At 42.0% G+C, this 22,745-nt stretch overlaps 1 protein-coding gene across 1 annotated transcript in view; it reads left to right on the forward strand.

The window, feature by feature from the left end:
- The window catches only part of LOC125465439 (rab-like protein 6), a 119,019-nt gene that overhangs the window by 47,354 nt on the left and 48,920 nt on the right, over positions 1-22,745 (forward strand). Inside the window, exon 7 of the mRNA XM_048558966.2 lies at positions 20,673-20,778. Coding sequence (XP_048414923.1) covers positions 20,673-20,778 — 106 coding nt within the window. The remainder of the gene's footprint in view (positions 1-20,672; positions 20,779-22,745) is intronic.

Consider the following 22,745-nt stretch of genomic DNA (forward strand, 5'->3'; position numbering starts at 1 on the left):
AGTAGAAATAGCAGGATATTTCAGTGTGAGAAGTATAATAGGTAAGGTAGATGAATTCACTGTTGGTCAGTACTTGGAGTTATGACACTACTGCGATCATAGGGACTTAGCTGAAAGAGGGAGAAGACTGGCAGTTGAATGTTCCAGGTATGATAGAAAGAGATGTGCAAGGGGTGGGAGATTTGCATTACTGGCAAAGGAGTGTGTCACAACCCCTACTGAAGCAATATGGGTAGAACTGAGGAATATAAAAAGTAAAATCAAAATGCCGGAGATATACTTAAGGTCTCCAAGCAGCCAGCAGGAGCGAGAGGAAAGAATATATAGACATAGATTTTAGAAAGATTTAAGAACAGCAAGATTGTTGTGTTGGCTGATTTTAACTTCCTCTTTGTTGACTGGGACTCACTTCACGTTAGGAGCTTGGATGGGGCAGAATTTGTAAGGACCATTCAGAAGGGTTTCTTGACACAGTATGTAAACAGTCCAACCAAGATAGGTGTTATACTGGATCTAGTTTTGGGAAATTAGTCCAGCCAGATGAATGAAGTTTCGGCAGGGGGAGCATTTCAGGAGTAGTGACCATAATACTGAGAGTTTTAGGATACCCATGGATAGGGATGACAGCAATCCTTGGGTGAAGGTATTAAACTGGAGGAAGGTGAATTACAACAATATCGGGCATGAACTGGAGAGTGCTGGTTGGAAGCGGCTGTTTGAGGGTAAATCCACATTGGACATGGTGGAATATTTCAAACAGCAATTTGTAAGAGCTCAGGAGTGGCAAATTCCTGCGAGAATGAAGGCTAGGTATTGCAAGTTATGTGAACTTTGGATGACCAGGTACGTTGGGACCTTGGCCAAAAAGATAAAAGAAGCTTAGATAAGGTCTAGGAGGTTGGGAGCTGACCGTCATGGAAGTATAAAAAGAAAGTTGGAAAGAACTTAAATACAGAATGAGGAGGGCTGAAAGAGGTCATGAAAAGTTGTTAGCAAACAGGGCTAAGGAAAGTCCTAAGGCTTTTTACACACATATCAAAGTAAAGAGTTCAGTGGATGTGGGGTAAAAGGGCAGGAGAATGCATTTGAGAAACAACAGCGTGATCAAATGGTGGAGCAGACTCCATGTGTTGAATGGCATAACCTTACTCCTCCTATCTTATGTTCTCTGAAGAGGGAATGGGAGTTGATCTCTTCAGCAGGCCCCGTTGCTCCCTGTCCTTCCCAGTGCTGGAACCCTCAATTTGCTGGACAAAAAAAGAGAAAGCTTGCATAAGGTCTAGGAGGATGGTAACTGACAAAGCCTTTGAAGTAGGATAGAATGTAAACAAGGAATTAGAATGGCTAAAAGGGGTCATGAAAAGTCATTAGCAAAGAGGATTAAGGAGAATCCCAAGGCTTTTTACATACATATAAAATGCAAGAGGGTAACTAAGGAAAGGGTTGGCCCATTCAAGGACAAAGGAGGGAATCCATGCATGGAGCCAGAAGTAGGTGAGGTCCTAAATGAATACTTTGTGTACAGTTTGGTCACCACACTACAGGAAGTATGTGGATAATTTAGAGAGGGTACAGAAAAGGTTTACTAGGATGTTGCCTGGTCTGGGGGATTTTAGTTACTAAGATAAGTTGGATAGGCTGGGTTTGTTTTTGCTGGTACGCAGGAGGTTGAGGGGCAACCTGATAGATGTTTATAAGATGGCATGACATGGATAGCGTGGAAAGTATGAAGCTTATTCCCAGGGTGGAAGGGGCCTATTACTAGGGGACACAGGTTCAAGTGCAAAGGGATTGCTTAAAAAGGTAAGGTCCCGACCCAAAATATCAACTTTCTGCATTTCTGATGCTGCGTGGCCTACAGTGTTCCTCCAGCTCGACACTGTTGTACCTGGATATAAAGGCGAGCATTCTGTTAGCTTTCCTGTTTTCCTGAGCATCCATTTGTGGCATTTTCAAGATCAATCCCCCAAATCTCTTTGAACATTCACTATATTTAACTTCATACCACCTAAAAAATAGCTGATATATCCTTTTTTTTGTCCAAAATGGCTAACCTCTCATTAGCTTATATTGAACTCCATCTACCATTCACTTAGACGATATCCCATTGTAACTTTATGCTATCATTTACACTGTACAAATTGTTACCTAACTTTGTGTCATCAACAAATTCGGACATTTGACTGTCTAACCTCCCACTGAATTAATTTTGCAGACATCAGTAATTTGCTCTCAATTCCATAGGCTTATACCTCGGGGTTAAAGCATTGTAGATTAATATAGTAGTAATTCAAGTTAAAGCAGACCAGCAATCAATTTTTTGTCTAAACAGGTCAAAAGTTGGTGAATTACAAGATGTTACTGACAGCTTTCTCTCTTTATTCCTAAGAAAGTATGAATGAGAAGTTATGAATACAAAAATTAAAACAATTGCCAATAAGACAAAATGTATTTTTAAATTCATTCATGGGACGAGAGTGTTGCTAGCTGGACCAACACCTATTGCCTATCCCCAGGTACTCCTGAGAAGATGACAGTGAGCTATCTCCTTGAACCACTGCTTTGATGCATCACAATTGTGTTAGGGAGGGAGTTTAAGGAGTTTGACCCAGCAACTGTGAAGGTATGGCAATATGTTTCGAAGCCAGATGGTGAGTGACTAGGAGGGGAACTTGCAGATGGTGATGTTCCCATGTATTTGCTGTCCTTGTTCTTCTGGATGAAAGTAATTATGGATTTGGACAGTGATGGTAGGTGGTACAAAGTGTCGATTGTAGACAGAATGAATGTTTTTGGATCTTGTGTCAGTTAAGCGAGCTTCTTAACTATATATCCTGTATGGTGTTAATTATCTTAAATGTTGGCACTGTAGTCATCCAGGCAAGTGGGAAGTATTCCATCACGTTACTGACTTGTACCTTAGATGGGGAAACAAGATTTTGAGAGTCAAGAAGAAGACCATGCCCATAAGCTTCAAAATGCTTGCTATACTTTTTGCGATCCAATACTTGAGTTTCTTGTTCCCGAAGCAATAAAGTTAGCACTTCAAGCCATTGTGGTTGCTACATCTGATATCAGTAGTTGGATAGTTAGTGGTTCTGTCTGCATGTGAACCAATGAACCAGTAGATTTTAAGGAGAGAAGGCTCCTTGTTCTTTACTACTTCTGTGGTTTTTGCATTTGCACATTCCCAAACAAAACAGTATTTTGTTTCTGTGTACCATTTTCCTTTGCCCTCTCTTGATCAAAACTCTCCTTCTAAGAGTGGTTCTCAAAGCCTTGTCTTTGAAGTTTGGCCCACTGTCTGTACTTTACCAGGTTCCCTTAGGTAGCCCAAAACTCAAAATGATAATGTATTGACTTTGAGGAATCAAAGGTTGCACCAAGTTAAGATGTCGACCATGCTGGGTCCCTTTGATCTTACTGTCTATTGTTTCTGTCGGAGGCTTGAGTTCTCACATCCCCATTGTCTGTTTGCAAACTCCTAGTATTTATGTCTACATTCCACCTATAGCCTGTAGCTTTATGATCAGGTAATTTATACAGCTATGCTTATAGCTACTTTCTCTACAGTTACAGTTAAATTAACATTTTTACAAGAAGTGGTAACCTTTAACAGTATCTTCCCTGAAATTTATTGGCTCATAATTGCACATGTTGCAATTAATCAGGCAAAAATTACATACCTGAAATACCAGAAGTGTATGGTACCATAGTGATCTCAGTGATGTCTAATTAGACAGTTGAGGGTGCGTGTGAGAAGGCTCCCTGCTGGTAAGTTTTATTTGAGGCAAAGTTGCATTATTATTTAAGTTATTTACGCAGCAATTAAAGTGCAAGAGTGATGTGTGTGCCCCATGCATTATTATTATTTAGTGTGTTTTTACACTGATTGTGTGACCTCTTGGTCAACGAGAATATTTGATCGACCAGCCGTGGTCTTATAGGTGCCAGCTATGATAATTTTTTTTGTGTATCTTATGAAGTATATACATACGTACCATATAGGAGCATGAGTTTCCAATTCAGCTCATTCAGCCTGCTCTACTATTCAATAAAGTCATGTTGGATCTGATTGTGACCTCTCCACTCCTATCTGAACACCAAAGCCCCATAACCCTTGACTTCCACGTTGATCAAAAAGCTGGGGGTCAGGCTCTCCCTTGAATGTATTCAATGGCACATCCTCTATTGCTGTCTGTGGAGAAAAACTCCAATTTGTAGCCATCCTCATTGGACAAGAAATACCTCCTCTTTCCAATCCTAAATGGAAGACCTATTAGTTTTAGTATTGATTTATTGTCGCATTTACTGAAATACAGTGAAAAGATTTGTTTACAAGTGATCCAGGCAGATCATAGCAAGCAAGGGATGTACTGATCAAAGAGACCTAGAGGCATATAGGTTACATTATTTGAGGGTAGAGTCCATTCAACAACCTGATAACGACTGGAAAGAAACTGTTCCTGAATCTGCTTGTGTGTGTGTGTTCAGGTTTCTGTATCTTCTGCCTGATGGAAGAGGTAGTAGATCATCACCAGGGTATGATGAGTTTTTGATGTTGGCCATGTTTTTGCGACAGCGTGCCATGTAAATAGAGCCCATGGATGGAAGGTTGGCTTCTGTGCAGACCACCTTCTGTTGTTTGTTATGGACCTCGGCAGAGCAGTTGCCACATCAAGCTGCTATACACCTGGACGGTAAGCTTTCAATGGTGCATCTGTAGAAGTTGGTGAAGGATCTTATGGACATGCCAAATTTCCTGAGCTGCCTGAGGAAGAAGCGGCATTGTTGTACCTTATTGACTGTCAGATTTATGTAGGAAGTCCAGGACAGGTCATCGGTTATCGTCTCTCTGAGGAGCTTGATGCTTTTCATTCTCTCTGCCTCGGTTCTGTTGATGTAGATGGGGATGTATTCTCCTCCTTTCTTTCTGAAGTTGATGATCAGTTCTTTGGTTTTGCCAATATTGAGAGTGATTGTTTTCATTGCGTTATGCCACCAAGTCCTCCATCTCCCTTCTGTATTTTGACTCGTCATTGTTAAATATCCGTCCCACTACGGTGGTGTCATCAGCAAACTTCAGATGGCGTTTGTTTGGATTTTGGCAACACAGTCGTAGCTGTACACCGAGTACACTGGGCACTGAGGATGCACCCTTGGGGCGCTCCAGTGTTGTGTGCTATTGTGGAGGAGGTACAGTTACTTACCCTCACAGATTGCGGCTTGTGTGTCAAAAAGCTGAGGATCTAGTTGCAGAGGGTTGTGCCAAGACTAAGGTCACACAGTTTTGAGATCAGTTTCAAGCGGATAATGGTGTTGAAGGCAGAGCTGTTGTCAACAAACAAGAGCTTGACATAAGTGTCTTTGTTGTCCAGATGTTCCAGGGATGAGTGCAGGGCTAGGGATATGGCATCCTCTGTGGACCTGTTACACCAGTTGGCAGAATATAGGAGATCGAGACAGGCTGGGAGACTGGAGTTGATATGGGCCATGACCAGCCCCTCAAAGCACTTGATGATTTTTGAAGTCAGAACTGTTGAACGGTAATTATTAAGAGACACTGCATGTGTTTTCTTGGGCTATGGGGCTGGTGGTGGTCTTCTTGAAGCAGGTGGGGATTTTGGCCTGTGGGAGGGAGAGGTTGAAGATGCCGGTGAATACCTCCATCAGTGTCAGTGAGGGATGTATCATCGTCTGTTGTCTTACACTGTTTCATTTTGAATCCTGTAATGTCATTTACCCTTACCATAGACAACAGAGTTCCCTAGTTTTAGATTTTCTTTCAAATACAAGTATTGCCTTAGTATCCATCTTGCCACAACCACTCAGAACCTCTCATACTTCTAAACTACAATGAGCGTAAGCTCACCTTTATCTTGATATAATCTTTTTATTGCAGGAATGAACTTAATGAGCATTCTTGAACTGCTGTGTGAGAGTGTATATGTCCTTAAGTGTAGAGGCGAAAACCATACACAGGACTGCAAGTGCACTGTCACCAATGCCTTAACTGTTCCCATAAGAATTCCCTGTTTTATACTCAATCTCCCCTTGTAATAGAGGACAATATTTTGTTTGCCTTCCTAATTACTTATTGTACCTATGCACTGACGTTTTGTGATTTATTTACAAGGATGCTCAGGTCATTCTGTACTGCAGCAGTCTGCAATGTCTCTCTGTTTAAATAACATTCTGCTTTTCTGCTATTCCTGCCAAAGTTGGTAAGCAAGCCCACATTTTGCCAAATTATACTCTCAGCCATTTTTGTCTGCTAACTTAACCCTTGGTGAACGTCATCCCAAATTCTTCACAGCTTGCTTTCCCATCTATATAGAATCAATATTCTTAACTAGTAGGCCATTGTCCCTTCGTCCAATGCATTGATTAGATTGTAAATAATTGAGGTGCCAACACTAATCCCTGTCTCTACTAGTTATATTTTGCCAGCCTGTAAGTACCCTTTTATCTTGGTGCTGTTTTCCATTAGATGACCAGTCCTCTAACCATGCTAATGTATTGGCCCAACACCATACGTCCTTGCGCAGTAACTTTTATTGAATGTCTTTTTAAAATCTAAATGCACTGCATCCACCGGTTCCCTTTTATTCACCGTGTTTGTTACATCCTCAAAGAACTTGAATAAGTTAGTTATATTTACTTGCTTCTCAGAAAGTGATGTTGTTTCTGCGTGATTGTAATGTGATTTTTTATAAATGTCCTGCTACTACCTCAATGAGTGATCCATGAATTTTCACAATCACAGATGTTAGACTGACTATAGTTCAGTTCTTTCTTGAGTTAATGTGTTATGTTTGCAGTTTTCCACTCCACTAAGATCTTTCTAGGGAATTTTGGAAGATTCTAACCAATGAATTCACTATATCTGTATCTACTACTTCTAGGATGCTATGCCGTGAATCCCAGAGAGTTGTCAGCCTTGAGCCTTGTTAGTTTTCCTAGTAGACAGAAAGGACTGCAGATGTTGAAAGCAAGAGTCAAAAACTGTGGAGCTAGAAAAGCATAGAAGGTCCAACAGCATCCGAGGAGCAGAGAAGTTAACATTTCAGTCAGAACCCTTCATCAGGATTGGGGCAGGGGAACCCAGAAATAAATAGGAGGGAGTGGGGCTGGCAGGTGGGTAGGTGAGATAGATAAATGGATGCAGGTTGGGTGTTATTGTGTTTGTCAATGGGAAGGGTGGAGCAGATAGGTGAATGCGAATTTGCGTTTGACCTCAATGACATTGAAGGACGCCAAGGATAGACATGTCACCAGGGGAGTTTGAAGGGTGTAGTTGAAGAGTTTCAGAGCAGAGGAGATAGCCCTCCCACTCCCCTGTTGACATGTCCATCCTTGACTGCCTCCACTCAAAATGAGGCCAAAGGCAAACTGGAGGAACAACAAGTCATTTTGCCTTGGGAGCTTGGCCTGAATGTTGACTTCACCAGCTTTAAAATCTCTTGTGCCCCCACCTGTCCATCTTCTGACTTACCTATTCATTTAATCCTTTCCACTGACCAACCGCAATAACCCTCGACTTGCATTACCGCTTCAAAATCTTTCCACCACAAACTGTCCATCTTCCTACTCAGCTGTCCGCTCCACCCTTCTAACTGACCAACTACAATAACGCCCCACCTGCAGCCACCTATTTACCCCACCTCTCCCTATTTATTTCTGGGCTTGGCTTCCATCCCCCTCCCTCGTCTCAAGGAAGGGTTCTGACACAAACTGTTTACTTCCCTGCCCCTTGGATGCTGACTGACCTGCTGTAGTTTTCCGAGCACATTTTTCCCAGTGATGGTGATTGTTCTAGAACATAGAACATAGAACAGTACAGCACAGAACAGGCCCTTCAGCCCACGATGTTGTGTCGACCATTGATCCTCATGTATGCACCCTCAAATTTCTGTGACCATATGCATGTCCAGCAGTCTCTTAAATGATCCCAATGACCTTGCTTCCACAACTGCTGCTGGCAACGCATTCCATGCTCTCACAACTCTCTGTGTAAAGAACCCGCCTCTGACATCCCCTCTATACTTTCCTCCAACCAGCTTAAAACTATGACCCCTCGTGTTAGCCATTTCTACCCTGGGAAATAGTCTCTGGCTATCAACTCTATCTATGCCTCCCATTATCTTGTATACCTCAATTAGGTCCCCTCTCCTCCTCCTTTTCCCCAATGAAAAAAGTCCGAGCTCAGTCAACCTCTCTTCATAAGATAAGCCCTCCAGTCCAGGCAGCATCCTGGTAAACCTCCTCTGAACCCTCTCCAAAGCATCTACATCTTTCCTATAATTGGGCAACCAGAACTGGACGCAGTATTCCAAGTGCGGTCTAACCAAAGTTTTATAGAGCTGCAACAAAATCTCACGACTCTTAAACTCAATCCCCCTGTTAATGTAAGCCAAAACACCATATGCTTTCTTAACAACCCTGTCCACTTGGTTGACCATTTTAAGGGATCTATGTATCTGCACACCAAGATCCCTCTGTTCCTCCACACTGCCAAGAATCCTATCCTTAATCCTGTACTCACCTTTCAAATACGACCTTCCAAAATGCATCACCTCGCATTTATCCAGGTTGAACTCCCTCTGCCACCTCTCAGCCCATCTCTGCATCCTGTCAATGTCCCGCTGCAGCCTACAACAGCCCTCTATACTGTCAACGACACCTCCAGCCTTTGTGGCGTCTGCAAACTTGCTGACCCATCCTTCAATCCCCTCATCCAAGTCATTAATAAAAATTACAAACAGGAGAGGCCCAAGGACAGAGCCCTGTGGAACACCACTCACCACTGACTTCCAGGCAGAATATTTTCCTTCTACTACCACTCGCTGCCTTCTGTTGGCCAGCCAATTCTGTATCCAGACAGCTAAGTTCCCCTGTATCCCATTCCTCCTGACCTTCTGAATGAGCCTACCATGGGGAACTTTATCAAATGCCTTGCTGAAGTCCATATACATCACATCCACAGCTCGACCCTCATCAACTTTTCTAGTCACATCCTCAAAGAACTCGATAAGGTTTGTGAGGCATGACCTGCCCCCCTCAAAGCCATGTTGACTGCATTTGATGAAGCCATGCTCTTCCAAATGGACACAAATCCTATCCCTCAGAATCCTTTCTAACACCTTGCAGACGACAGACTGGTCTGTAATTGCTGGGGATTTCCCTATTTCCTTTCTTGAAGAGAGGAATTACATTTGCCTCTCTCCAGTCCTCAGATACGACTCCAGTGGAGAGCGAGGATGCAAAGATCCTCGCAAGTGGCGAAGCAATTGCATTTCTCACTTCCCAAAGCAGCCGAGGACAAATCTGGTCCGGGCCTGGCGACTTGTCAATATTAATGTTTGACAAAGTTCCTCATTTTGCCTGTTGTTTCTCTTCTATTATGGAGATGCTTATTGTCTTCTCCTATGAAGACAGATGGGAAATGCTAATTCAAGGACTCTGCCATTAGCTTGTTTCCCGTTATTAATTCCACAGCCTTATCTTCAAAAGATTCAGTACTTGACTTCATCTGTTCTGTCCCATTTCTATATACTTGTCCCATTTTCATTGTCTAATTTAATATTTCTTGCTAGTTGTCGCTCATGCTCTAATTCTCTTTCTTATATTTTAGCCACCCATTGGTGGTTTATTAAACTAAAATTCCCAACCTTCTGGGCTGCCACTAAACATTGTAGAATTGTCTATCTTTTCTTTAAATTTGGTATCATCCTTAGCTTTCCTACTTAGCCATGGACGGTACATCATTATAGCAAAGTGTGAAGCTGGATGAACACAGCAGGCCAAGCAGCATCTCAGGAGCACAAAAGTTGACGTTTTGGGCCTCGACCCTGCTCTCTGATGAAGGGTCTAGGCCCGAAATGTCAGCTTTTGTGCTCCTGAGATGCTGCTTGGCCTGCTGTGCTCATCCAGCTCCACACTTTGTTATCTTGGATTCTCCAGCATCTGCAGTCCCCATTATCTCTGCTCATATCATTATAGCATCCTTCTTTCTTATTATAAATCTTTAATTGGTTCTTAAATGTCTTTCATCTTATACGCTTGCAATTTCTGGTATTTACCTTTTAAGACAGTGTGTTCAGACCCAAATTTCTCACAGTCTGACTGTGTGCTTTCTATTCTGCAGCACATGCATTTAATCTTTTTAACCTCTCATCCTAGAACACTCAAATCTTGGAATCAGTCTACCATGTCTTACCATTCATAATATTAAACACTTTTATCTCGCAGATCCAAATTTCCATGCCATCTTAATTGTGAAAATTGTCTATTTTATTAGGACAGTGTGAAATTAAATTATTCAGATTGGACTAAAATTAAAACAAGCTGATCTCTAAGATCTGTGATAATGGGAACTGCAGATGCTGGAGAATCCGAGATAACAAAGTGTGGAGCTGGATGAGCACAGCAGGCCAAGCAGCATCTCAGGAGCACAAAAGCTGACATTTCGGGCCTAGACCCTTCATCAGAGAGGGGGATGGGGTGAGGGTTCTAGAATAAATAGGGGGAGAGGGGGAGGCGGACCGAAGATGGAGAGAAAAGAAGATAGTGGAGAGGAGAGTATAGGTGGGGAAGTAGGGAGGGGATAGGTCAGTCCAGGGAAGACGGACAGGTCAAGGAGGTGGGATGAGGTTAGTAGGTAGGAGATGGAGGTGCGGCTTGGGGTGGGAGGAAGGGATGGGTGAGAGGAAGAACAGGTTAGGGAGGCAGAGACAGGTTGGAATGGTTTTGGGATGCAGTGGGTGATGGGGAAGAGCTGGGCTGGTTGTGTGGTGCAGTGGCGGGGGGGGAGACGAACTGGGCTGGTTTTAGGATGCGGTGGGGGAAGGGGAGATTTTGAAGCTGGTGAAGTTCACATTGATACCATTGGGCTGCAGGGTTCCCAAGCGGAATATGAGTTGTCATGGGCCTCCTGCAGTGCCACAATGATGCCACCCGATGGTTGCAGGAACAGCAACTCATATTCCGCCTGGGAACCCTGCAGCCCAATGGTATCAATGTGAACTTCACCAGCTTCAAAATCTCCCCTTCCCCCACCGCATCCTAAAACCAGCCCAGTTCGTCCCCTCCCCCCACTGCACCACACAACCAGCCCAGCTCTTCCCCTCCACCCACTGCATCCCAAAACCAGTCCAACCTGTCTCTGCCTCCCTAACCTGTTCTTCCTCTCACCCATCCCTTCCTCCCACCCCAAGCCGCACCTCCATCTCCTACCTACTAACCTCTTCCCACCTCCTTGACCTGTCCGTCTGCCCTGGACTGACTTATCCCCTCCCTACTTCCCCACCTATACTCTCCTCTCCACCTATCTTCTCTTCTCTCCATCTTTGGTCTGCCTCCCCCTCTCTCCCTATTTATTCCAGAACCCTCACCCCATCCCCCTCTCTGATGAAGGGTCTAGGCCCGAAACGTCAGCTTTTGTGCTCCTGAGATGCTGCTTGGCCTGCTGTGTTCATCCAGCCTCACATTTCATTATCTTGGATTCTTCAGCATCTGCAGTTCCCATTATCACTGATACATCTCTAAGATCTACTTGTTTTTTACATGTGTTTTATTTTGTGTTGTGAAGCGAAGTGTTGAAATGGATTTTCCGGAAGCATTTGACAAGGTCCCTATGTAAGAGACCTGAGGTAAAGATATTTGTGCTTGAAATTGAATGTAGTTGCCCACATGATGGCTGAAAGGTGGAAAGCCAGTGTAGGACAGAGGCAATTCATGAGGAAAAAGTTGGAGACGTTTGTTCATTTTGCACACATACACAGAATTACCGTTCCATAGTGTTTGATGGATGATACAATCCCAGATGAGACTGGCAAAGGTAATGTTATGTTTTTTTGATAAGGTGGGCAAGCTTGGAATCCCAGATACTACAGAATAAAATCACAAGATTCCACAGCTTTGAACAAACAAAATAAACTTAGTTTTACTTTTCTAACTTTGTAATCTGAGGTTTATTTATACAATTTAAGTTCTAACATTCAGAATTAACATGAAGTGGGTATCAGTGAATAGACAAGCTGCAAACACCCCATGGTGTACATCTAATAACAGATGCAATCAAGGCGGATCCCACCCAGACACTGATTCTATGGGTCACCAAATCACATGATCATTTTATCTCCTTCACATGGAATTTCAGTTCTTCACTTTCAATGATACAGAATTGAAACACTTTCAAAGTGCTCTGATTCTGACTGCCTCAACAACAGACCATGCCTTGGTAGTTTAAATTTCTTCTTCTGAATCTGCTCGTAAATACGTTTCACTGGCAAAATTACATATTTTCTACCAAACGTCTAATATCAATGAACTGGTGGTGCCCGGAATTATCCTGAACTTCGTGACACAACCTCCTTAGACTTTCCCAATGGAACCGACCTGCCACGTGTGGGAATGTAGTTAACTGTTTACTCCACACTTCTGAGACTACGTACCATTATTTTGGCTGGCCTGTGCTGCAGCAGCGAAATAAGGGCACGGTCCCCACTACTCGGCCTCTATTTCAATGATATTGGTTGAGGGTTATTAATTGGCCAGAACAAGAGAACCCTGTTCTTAAATTATGTTGGGATTCGTGAGTGTCTGATTGCAGTCCCTCCTCACTTCCTGTTGTAATTTCCATGGGATTGTGTCATCAGCAGAGGGTTGCAACACTCAACAGTTTGCTGAAGACAGATGAAGAGGACAGTGCGTGCAATACCCAGAGATGCTGTATGAAAATTACTTTGATAAAGGAGCAAATAAAGTCAAAAGTGGACTAGAATTTGAATAGTGCAAGTACAGAATCATGGAATCCCTACAGTGTGGAAACAGGCCATTCAGCCCAACAAGTCCACACCACCCCTCCGAAGAGCACACCACCCAGATCCAATTCCCTATACCTACTTTTTCCCATGTCTAACCCACCTAACCTAAATATCCCTGGCCACTACGGACAATTAAGTAAAGTGGGGTACCCAGAAGAACCCCACACAGACACAGGGAGAATGTGCAAACTCCTCACAGACAGTTGCCCAGTTGTCAAATTGAACCCAAGTCCCACGCGCTGTGAGGCAGCTGTGCTAACCACTGAGCCACTGTGCTGCCCAGAGATTGCTTTGATCTTCCCACTGCATATGTTAGACTGTTGAGTGGATTAAGGAGATTGCTGAGATAGGGAGTGGCTGAGACTTGGAAGGGTTTGAAAATGAAGACAACTTGAAAATTGTGACTTTGCTCAAATGGAAGCCACTGTAGATCAGTTGGCACAGGAGTGGTGGGAGGTAGAATGTGATGAGAGTTGGAAATAATTTGTGTCTTGCACAGGTTGCAATCTGGGAGCCCTGCCACAGAATCATTGTAATAAGCAAATAATAGAAGTAAACAAACCAGAAGGTTCAGCAGATGAGCTGAGACTGAAGAGGTGACGTATGAAATTATGGAGTTAAAAGTAGGTGGTCTTAGTGATGGCAGCAACATGAAATCAGAAGCTCATCACAGGTTATATACAGCTGCGATGCTAACTATCTGGTTCAATTCCAGGTTATTGTAAGGGAGAAGGATAGAACTGGCGGTTAGGGACCAAGGTTCATGATGGCACGTGAGGTCGATCAGTTTGTTCTTCCTACTACAGGCAGTCCCCAGGTTGTGAATGGGTTCCATTCCCAAGTCCTTTCACAAATCAGTTTGTATGCAAGCTGGGGCACAATGCAGGATGATGTAAAGTAAACATTCACAAGTACAGGAAATGTTCATATGTTGGTTTCTTTAAAAAGACACCTGTGTATGGGTTCACCATCATAGGTAGGAGCATTCGTAAGTCAGACACCTCTGTATTTAGTTGAAGAAATTTGTGTTCAAGCAGTGCTATTTGACAAATAGACAATGGAAGCGGGGGGGTGTGTGCGGAACTGGGTTTCATTGGTGTACATGTAATGATTGGTTTTTGCATTAAGATGCTGAAGAGCACATAGATGAGGTGTAGAAGTAAGCTTTGGATAGATTCTTCAGGGATACTAGAGTTAACAATGTGGGTGCAGGAAGAGGCCAGCACAGTTGATCCTCTGGCTTCAATCGGAAGTGACAATTAGAATCAGATGAGCGTCACCCCCCCAGCCAACTGGACAACACTGGGGAGGATCTGCAGAGGGTGCGTTCGCCGTGTCAGAAACTGCAGACATGTCAAAGTGGACACGGAAGGAAATTATTACCTTTGTCATCATTAAGGATGTCATTTTTGACTGAATCATTGTGGTACTGAGGCAAAAACTTGATTCACACTCAAAAGGTCTGGGATTGGCAAACATAGATTTGAGAGCCAACACTTTCAAGGAAAGAAGGTTGAGATGGGATAGGAGCTTGCAAGAATTGGGAGAAGGTAGTATGTGGGAATTGCTGGATCATTTTACACCACTTTACACAACAGTTGAATGAGCTGCACATTTGGATCATTCTGCTTACCTTCAGTTATTTGCTAAATGTCAAGTAACTCAACTGATGTGACCGTCCCCTTGGAAATGTCTACAGGAAGAGGAATGGGGAGTTAACTGTGGCCTGAGAAACCCTATGTTATTTTACAACAGGGAAGTACCCCTGGGTGTTCCGCCCTATTATTAACCTCCATCCAACATCATTAAAACAGATTCTCTAGTCACTATCATGTTTCTGTTTGTGAGATCCTTTTGTGTGTAAACTGGCTGTGCATTTGCAACAGTGACAGAAGTTCAGAAATAAAACAGAAATTGCTGGAAAAGGTCAGCAGGCCTGACGGCATCTGTGGCAAGAAATCAGAGTTAACGTTTTGGGTCCAGTGACACTTCCTCAGGGCCGTAGGGCCTGTTTCCACACTGTAGGGAATCTAATATATCAATCTAAAACATTAACTCTGATTTCTCTCCACAGATGCTGCCAGACCTGCTGCACTTTTCTAGCAATTTCTGTTTTATTTCTGATTCCCAGCATCCACAGTTCTTTCGGTTTTCACTCAAGTTCAGAAGCTATTTTCATTGCCCTGAAGCACTTTGGGATGTCCTAAGATTATGTTCTCCAAAATAAAGCCTCTCCTTTGAGCTAACAATATGTTAACTCCCACTGCCACTCCTTTTCAGATGATTGAATCTCCACAAGGTCCTCAAATGGTTAAATTAATATTCCGCATTTATTACCAGCTTTAAACACTGGATATATGCAATGGCACAAAGTAATGAAAGGTTGGCTTTCAACTGTAGACATTAGAGCACTATCTCCTCTTGTCCCCTTCTCCACATTGATAGCAGTATACTGAGAGCCAGTACATCAGTGACCATTGCTGTTTAGAAAGCTCTTTTCAGAAACTTTATTCAGCTGCCCCCTTGACTGCAGCTCCACAATTGAAAATGCAGAAAAGCAGAACTATCCAGCAGTTAATGTCAGTTAATAAATTATGTTCTGGGAATTATGATTTGTCTATTTTCAGTCAGCATATTTTTACCTAGTCTCTTCTTTTGCCCTAGCAATTGCATGCAACTAGCTAACCCCTGCTGTCACCTTCTACTTCACAAAGAAAGTATTTACATTCATTATATTCCCAGGCTGATGAACAGTCTCCCAGAATAGGGGCTGTATTCTGCTGTTTGTCTTTGGATTTAGTGATCTGTTGGACTGGCTGTAGAGCAGGTGTAATGTTCCTGCATATTTTGACATATTGTAAACCTTTTGAATTCTCAGGAGTGCTTCTGTCACAATCCGTTTTTGAGAACTATTTAAATATTGGATTAATCTCATTAGCAATCTTACTTCCATAACCACAACATCTGCACTGAGGCCATTGCTATGTTAACCTTTGGATGAATGTCCAGTTGAAAGTTTTATAGCCATAAATGTTACTTTTAGACTGGAGTATCCTTGTAGCAGAATGATTTGCCTACAGATCATGGTGCTCACTGCTGGGTAGGGCATCTAGTGTATTTTAAGAGTCCCTGATTTGTCACTTATTGCTGGTTTTCCTGTTTTGGCTAAATTCTGTTTCATCCTCCTCCACTGAGTGTTCTGACTGTCCAGCTTTGCTTGTTATAAATTCTTCCCCACTTTAACTATGATTTATTTGAAGAACAAAGCCAGTATTTCTGATCTGGTGACAGTAACTCAATAAATGTAGAGTACTTTGTGCATGAAGCTTATTGGTGATGGCATTGGATCCCAGGGCAAGATCCACCTAGATCTCCTTTTACCATCTGGGTGGTCTTATGACACAACAATACTAGTGTTATTGGTAGCAGAGTAATCAATCTTTCTTGATTGGCCCTCAACAGATCCACAAATTAGGTAACAGATTTCAGAGTGCTGAGAGATTTCTAAAGTTAGATTTATTATGTCATGACTTAGACGTCTCATTGTGTAGAATTACAGAATCTCAGAGCATACGTCCAAACCATTTTGCCATTCTTATCTTTGGATCTGCTACATGAATTACTTAGGTTCACTATTTTTTACGTCCTCCCAATGAGTCCTCATCAGTACATATCTAGTTTTTTTGTGTTACTTTGAAATCTGACTTCTTCAGTTTCTCAAGATGTGTGCCATATCTGTTCTGTGATAAAGCCATTTCTCATTCTCTTATTTGTTTCCCCAAAGCCCATCAATTTGGAATGACTCTTGTGTATCTCTCTTTAATCTGATTTAAGAAGCATACTTCTTCAATCTTCCTATAACATCAAACTTTCTGGTGTCATCCTGGTAAACTAGGTGTGCACCCTCTCCAAGGCCTTGATATCCTTTCTGAAGTGTGGTTCTCAAAACTGTGCTCAGTGTTCTTAGAATTCCTGCAGTGTGGAAACAGGCTCTTCGGCCTAACATGTCCACACCAGCCCTTAGAACATCCCACCCAGACCCATCCCCATCCCCCTAACCTAAGCATCCCTAAACACTACAGGCAATTTAGCAAGGTCAATCCACCTAGCCTGCATACATTCGGCCTGTGCGAGGAAACCAGAACACCCGGAGGAAACCCATGCAGAAATGGGGAGAGTGTGCAAACTGCACTGATGGTGGAATCGAACCTGGGTCCCTGGCGCTGTGAGGCAGCAGTGCTAACCACTGAGCCATCGTGCCGCCCCTAAAGACCACCATTTTACAAAGCAGATTTTAAATAGCATCTGCCATCTCTGTCCATTTTGTCTTTCCAAGTGCATCTGGAGTCTCTGAACTATTCTACTCCTATTATATTTTGTACCGTTTGTAAATTTCAAAAATGCATTGCCTGTTCTATGATATGATATAAACTGTCTGATTTATATGTTTTTAAATCATTTATTTTAAAGTTGGCTTTTGATTTTTGAGTTTTCTGTACGTCTGTAGTTAATTAGCTTGTAAGTACTGAGGTAGCCACAGTGTTTTTTAAACCATTTCTGAGGGATACTTTGGCAGCCGAATGGTTTTTGTTTACGTCAGGATTGTAGGAACTCTCAAGGTCGACAGTACTATTTCAGGTTTCTGTTAGAAATGTTTGGACTGGGAATTTTTTTTTGAAGCTTAGAGTGTTTTATTAAAGTTTTACTTCGTTTTGGGCAGCTTTGCGGAGTCCTTGCCTGGAGATGCAGGGGAGAATACGGTGATAGTAGATTATCTAGATTATGGAGCTCATAATATCTCAACACTCCCAGTCTGGGACTAAAACCCTGATGTGGAAGTGCCAGTGTTGGACTGGGAAGGATAAGTCAGAAATCTCATGAAACTAGGTTATAGTTTAACAGATTTATTTGAAAGCACAAGCTTTTGGAGCATAGCCCCTTCATCAGGTGAAGTGAGAAAGAAGCACACAGAATGCTGAATTTTATAAGTAATAATCAAAAGGTCACATCATTGAGGATGTATTAAACCAACTTAAGATGCTGCTAAATCTTTAATCAGTAAGAAGGTTTTAACTGATTAATATGTACGTGCAAATCCCCGAATTTCTTTCAAATCACTGCCCTGAGAGGACTAAATATTTTATCACTGTAAAGAGGTGGTGGCATTTTTGGTCAAATAATACGTTAGGTGTGAGGCCTTCTTTAGGATCTGTTTGTGTTTTTGTTTGGAGTCGGACTATTTTTATTTTTAAAGTAAGAATTTACAAAACGCCACATTGATTATCTATAAATTGTGTGCTTTATATCCTGATTAGGATAGATCTCTGTAGAGGACTTGAAGCTGAGTTTGTTATAAACCAGTGTACATTATATCTAGGGGTTAGCTATCAAAGGTTCAAGTCTTAATATCAGAGTTACCTTAAACCCGTTGGGGTATTAAGCAAAAGGGATTCTAGTGTGAATACTATACAGGGTTTCTGTTGGACACTGTACAAATAATTTTCTCATTTTGGAAATTGTAAAGGTGCATTTTGGGATGAATAGGATTAAGTGGGGGCGTTTTAGATAATAGGAAAGATTTAGAGGAATAGTCCTTATTCTCTTTGGGGCAGAGTTGACCTTATTGAGGCGTTCAGAATTTTGACAGGGTAAAGGATATTCTTGTTCCACTAGTTGACATGTCAGTAACAATTTCAAGATCGTCAACAAGAGGGCTAGGGACAAGATGCGGAGAGGTGGGCCGGGGATGGTCATAAACATACCCAAACCCTGATATTTCATAAACAGCAAGAAAAGTAGTGGTCCTAATAATAGTTCCAGGGGATTCCAGTTTGCACATCTATCCAGGCAGTCAAACATTCAATCATTTTGCACACAAAAACAGAAGTTGCTGGAAAAGCTCAGCAGGTCTGGCAGCTTCCGGGAAGAAAAAAATCAGTTAACATTTCAGGACCAGTGACCCTTCCTCAGAACCCAGAGCATTAACTCTGATGTTTTTTTTCTTCTCAGATGCTGCCAGACCTGCTAAGCATTTCCAGCAGCTTCTGTTTTTGTTCCTGATTTACAGCATCCACGGTTCTTTCTGTTTTTATTCAATCATTTTACTTTGAAAATAATACATATTTTAATGAAGTTTTTTGTCTTACCTTCATCTGGACATCTTTCAAGAATAATAATTCCAGGGGATAACAACATCAATGGTGTACGAAAAGAGTGTGTGGATTGGCTGGCGAGTGAACTTTGATTGATAGAGACATTATCATGGAGAATGCACCAGTTAAATGATTGATTGCCAAATCTAAACAAGGCAGGTTGACTGTGGGCAAGGCATTGCCCTGAGAAATTTAAATTGGCTGTGATTTTTAACTTGGTGCTGGAACCTATTTAGCCTTTGGTCATAAGACAGTGCCACCATACTGGGGATCGTCCTGTGAATCTTCTCTGAACTGCCTCCAGGGAAATGGTACCATTCCTTAAGGGGACAAAAACTGCTCACAGTCCTCCAGATGTGGTGTCACCGGTACCTTGTACAGTTGAAGTAAGACTTCCTTACTCGTATACGCCAATCCTGCTGAGATAAGGGCCAACATTCCATTAACCTTGCTGATTACCTGCTATACCTGTGTGCTAGCTTTCTATGTTTCATGTTCAAGTACCATGAAGTCCCGTTGTTTTGCAGCTTTCTGCAGTTTTTCTCCATTTAAAGAAGTCTTCTTTTGTTCTTCCAAAATGAGCAACTTCACATTTTCCCACGTTATACTTCATTTGCCAACTTTTTGCCCTCTTAACCTATTACTACCTCTCTGTAAGCTGTTTGTATTCCTCTTATGACCTACCTTTCCACCTATTTTAGATTCAGCTGCAAATTTGGCTACAGTAATTATCTTCGTTTCTCCAAATTATTAATATATATTGTTAACAGTTGTGATCCCACCACTGATCCCTGTGGGACCCTACTGATTACAGTGTGCCAACCTGAAAATGAACTCCTTATCTCCACTCTGTTTCCTGCCATTGGCCAATTCTGTATCCATACAAATATACTACCTCCATCTTGGTGGTCTCTTATCTTATGGCTTAACTTTTTGTGAATTCCAAATGCAATCATCTACTGGTTCCCCTCTATCCACTCCGTTTCAGAATTCCTTAAAAAATCTCTTATAAATCAGCCAGATACAATTTCCCTTTGATGAAGCTGTCCTGATTCTGCTCAATTAGATTGATTTTCAAATATTCTGCTATTGCTTCCTTAATAATTGATTCCAAGAGTTTTCTAACATGAGATGCTAGTCTAATCAACCCATAATTAACCACTTTTTGCTTCCCTTCCTTTTTGAATAGATGTGTCCCATTGTCATTTCTCTAATCCTCTGTTACTTCTCCAGAATCAAATGATTTTTGAAAAATTATAACCAGTGCACTCACTGTCTCTGTAACTACTTCTTTTAGGATCCTATGATTCAGGGCCGGGGCCTGGTCTGATTTTTGTCCCATTAGTTTATCCAATGCTACTAATTTCATGATGAGATGGTTCTTAATTCCTTTGCCCGATTCTTTAATGGGAAACTTGAAATATCTTCTGCCATAAATTCTATTACAAAACATCTGTTTACTCCTGTGCCATTTCTTTTTTCCTCACAACCATTTCCACAGATTCATTTGCTAAGGGGCCTATGTTCTCTTTGATCTCTCTCTCTTCCTTTTTGCATTTTAGTGTGACTTATTATATTCCTCATTAGTTTGTCCCCCCAGTTTATTTTCTCTCTCCCCCTATAATCAATTATCCTTTTAGTCCTTCTTTGCTGGATTCTGAATTCACCCTTTTGCCTTTTCTTTGACTGTTAGGTCACCCAGATCATCCTATATTCGCTATGCAGAATCATCAATGCGGAATGGCTTTGGCCTGAAGTATTTGCACAAGTTTTTCAATATTCCATTTCTCCAATTGCAGGTGAGTAGCTTGGATCATGTTTTGATTTTTTTCATTACAGCTGTACTGTTGGGGCTGGTATGTCACACCATGTATAGGTGCATACTTATTTCAATTACTAAAACTCATGATGAAATGAGCTAAAATCCCACGTCCTTTGACATACCAGTGACTATAATTCTCTTAGTTTTAACATAGTTATGGAAAAAGGTAGAATAGGGCCGCATGTTAAGGTGCTAAACTGGAGCAGGGCCAATTTTGGGGCCATTAAGCAGGATGTAGCTGTGGTCAGTTGAATGAGTCTGTTTGAAGGAAAAGGAATGACTGGCAAATGGGTAGTTTTTAGAAGTGTCCAGGGACAGTATGTCCCTGTTAGGGCGAAGGGAAAAGCTGGCAGGTTGAGGGATGACTGGCTGATGAGGGATTTTGAGCCTCTAGTCAGGAAAAGGAAGGCATACATTGGGTTTAAACGATCGGGCTTAAGTGAACCCGTAGATGACTATAAAAAGTGTAGGAGTGCATTTAAGAGGGAAATCAGAAGAGCAAAAAAAAGGGTATGAGATGGATCTAGCAGGTAAGGTTAAAGATAATCCCAAGAGGTTCTTTAGCTAATTAAGAGTAAAAGGTGGCTAGCGAGAGAATAGGTCCCCTCAAAGATCAGCATAGCCATCTATGTGAAGGGAAAAGATTTAAAAAAGGACCTGAGGGGCAACTTCTTCACGTAGACAGTGGTGCATATATGGAATGAGCTGCCAGAGAAAGTGGTTGAGGCAGGTACAATAGCAACATTTAAAAACAATTTGGACAGGTAAATGGGTAGGAAGGGTTAGGAGTGATATGGCCCAAATGTGGGCAAATGAAACCAGCTGAGTGGGCACCATGTCAATATGGACCAGTTTGGCCTGAGGGGCCTGTTTCCATGCTGTTTTACTCTTTGCAATCTGTTGACTCAGTCACATATTTCCATTGTGCACAGCTGCTGAAACATTGACAGTGCATTAGAAAGTGGGGTCTTGCAAAATAGGCAAGATCCAGCTTGCTTTCTGAGTGTCATAAGAGGCTGTAGTGTAAAATAATTGTACAGTCAAAGAGACATACAATACAGAAACAGACCCTTCAGTCCAACTTATCTGCACCAGGCAGACATCCCAATCTGACCTCGTCCTATGTGCCAGCATTTGGCCATATTCCTCTAAACCCATCCTGTTCATATACCCATCCAGATACCTTCTGACTGTTGTAATAAAATGCCTCCACCACTTCCTCTGGCAGCTCATTACATACAAGCAGCACCCTCTGTGGAAAAACTTACTCCTCACCTTAAACCTGTGTCTTCTAGTTGAACACGTCAGAAGAGAAGAGCAGAAGATCAACAATGATCTTCTCAGAATGTCTGTCTGGTTGAGTGGATGGATGTAAAGGTGTGTAGGCATGTCTGCAGTGTGAGAGTCAGTGTGGGAAGGTGTGAAAGTGCATGAACATGTGCAGAGTGCGCACGCATGTTTGTTTGTACTCTACAGAGTGATGCTCCATCTGTGATATTCATAATTTAAGTAATATGAATAGATAATAGATGAGATACTGGTTTGTGGAACTCACATGAGTTACAGACTATAAGAAAGAATGGCAAGCATTTGGAGAATGGAGGAAAAGTAAAATAGACATATAGAATATCCAAATTCCACTAGAAATATTAAGTAACCTTTTTTGAAAGTTTTTGGCTCATTTTCAGACTTTAGGCCCTCATTTTGCTGCAAAGCCATACAGCATGGAAACAGACCCTTCAGACCAACTAGTCCATGCTGACCATGTTCCCAAACTAAACTAGTCCTACTTGCCTTTGTTTGGTCCATTATCCCTCCAAACCTTTCCAAATCATGTACTTATCCAAATGTCTTTTGAGTGTTTTAACTGTGCTTACATCCACGATTTTCTCTCGCAGTTCATACCACACACTAACCACAACGGGGACAAAAAAGTTGCCTGTC

This window comes from Stegostoma tigrinum, chromosome 29 (assembly GCF_030684315.1).
Source record: "Stegostoma tigrinum isolate sSteTig4 chromosome 29, sSteTig4.hap1, whole genome shotgun sequence".
Classification (NCBI taxonomy): domain Eukaryota; kingdom Metazoa; phylum Chordata; class Chondrichthyes; order Orectolobiformes; family Stegostomatidae; genus Stegostoma; species Stegostoma tigrinum.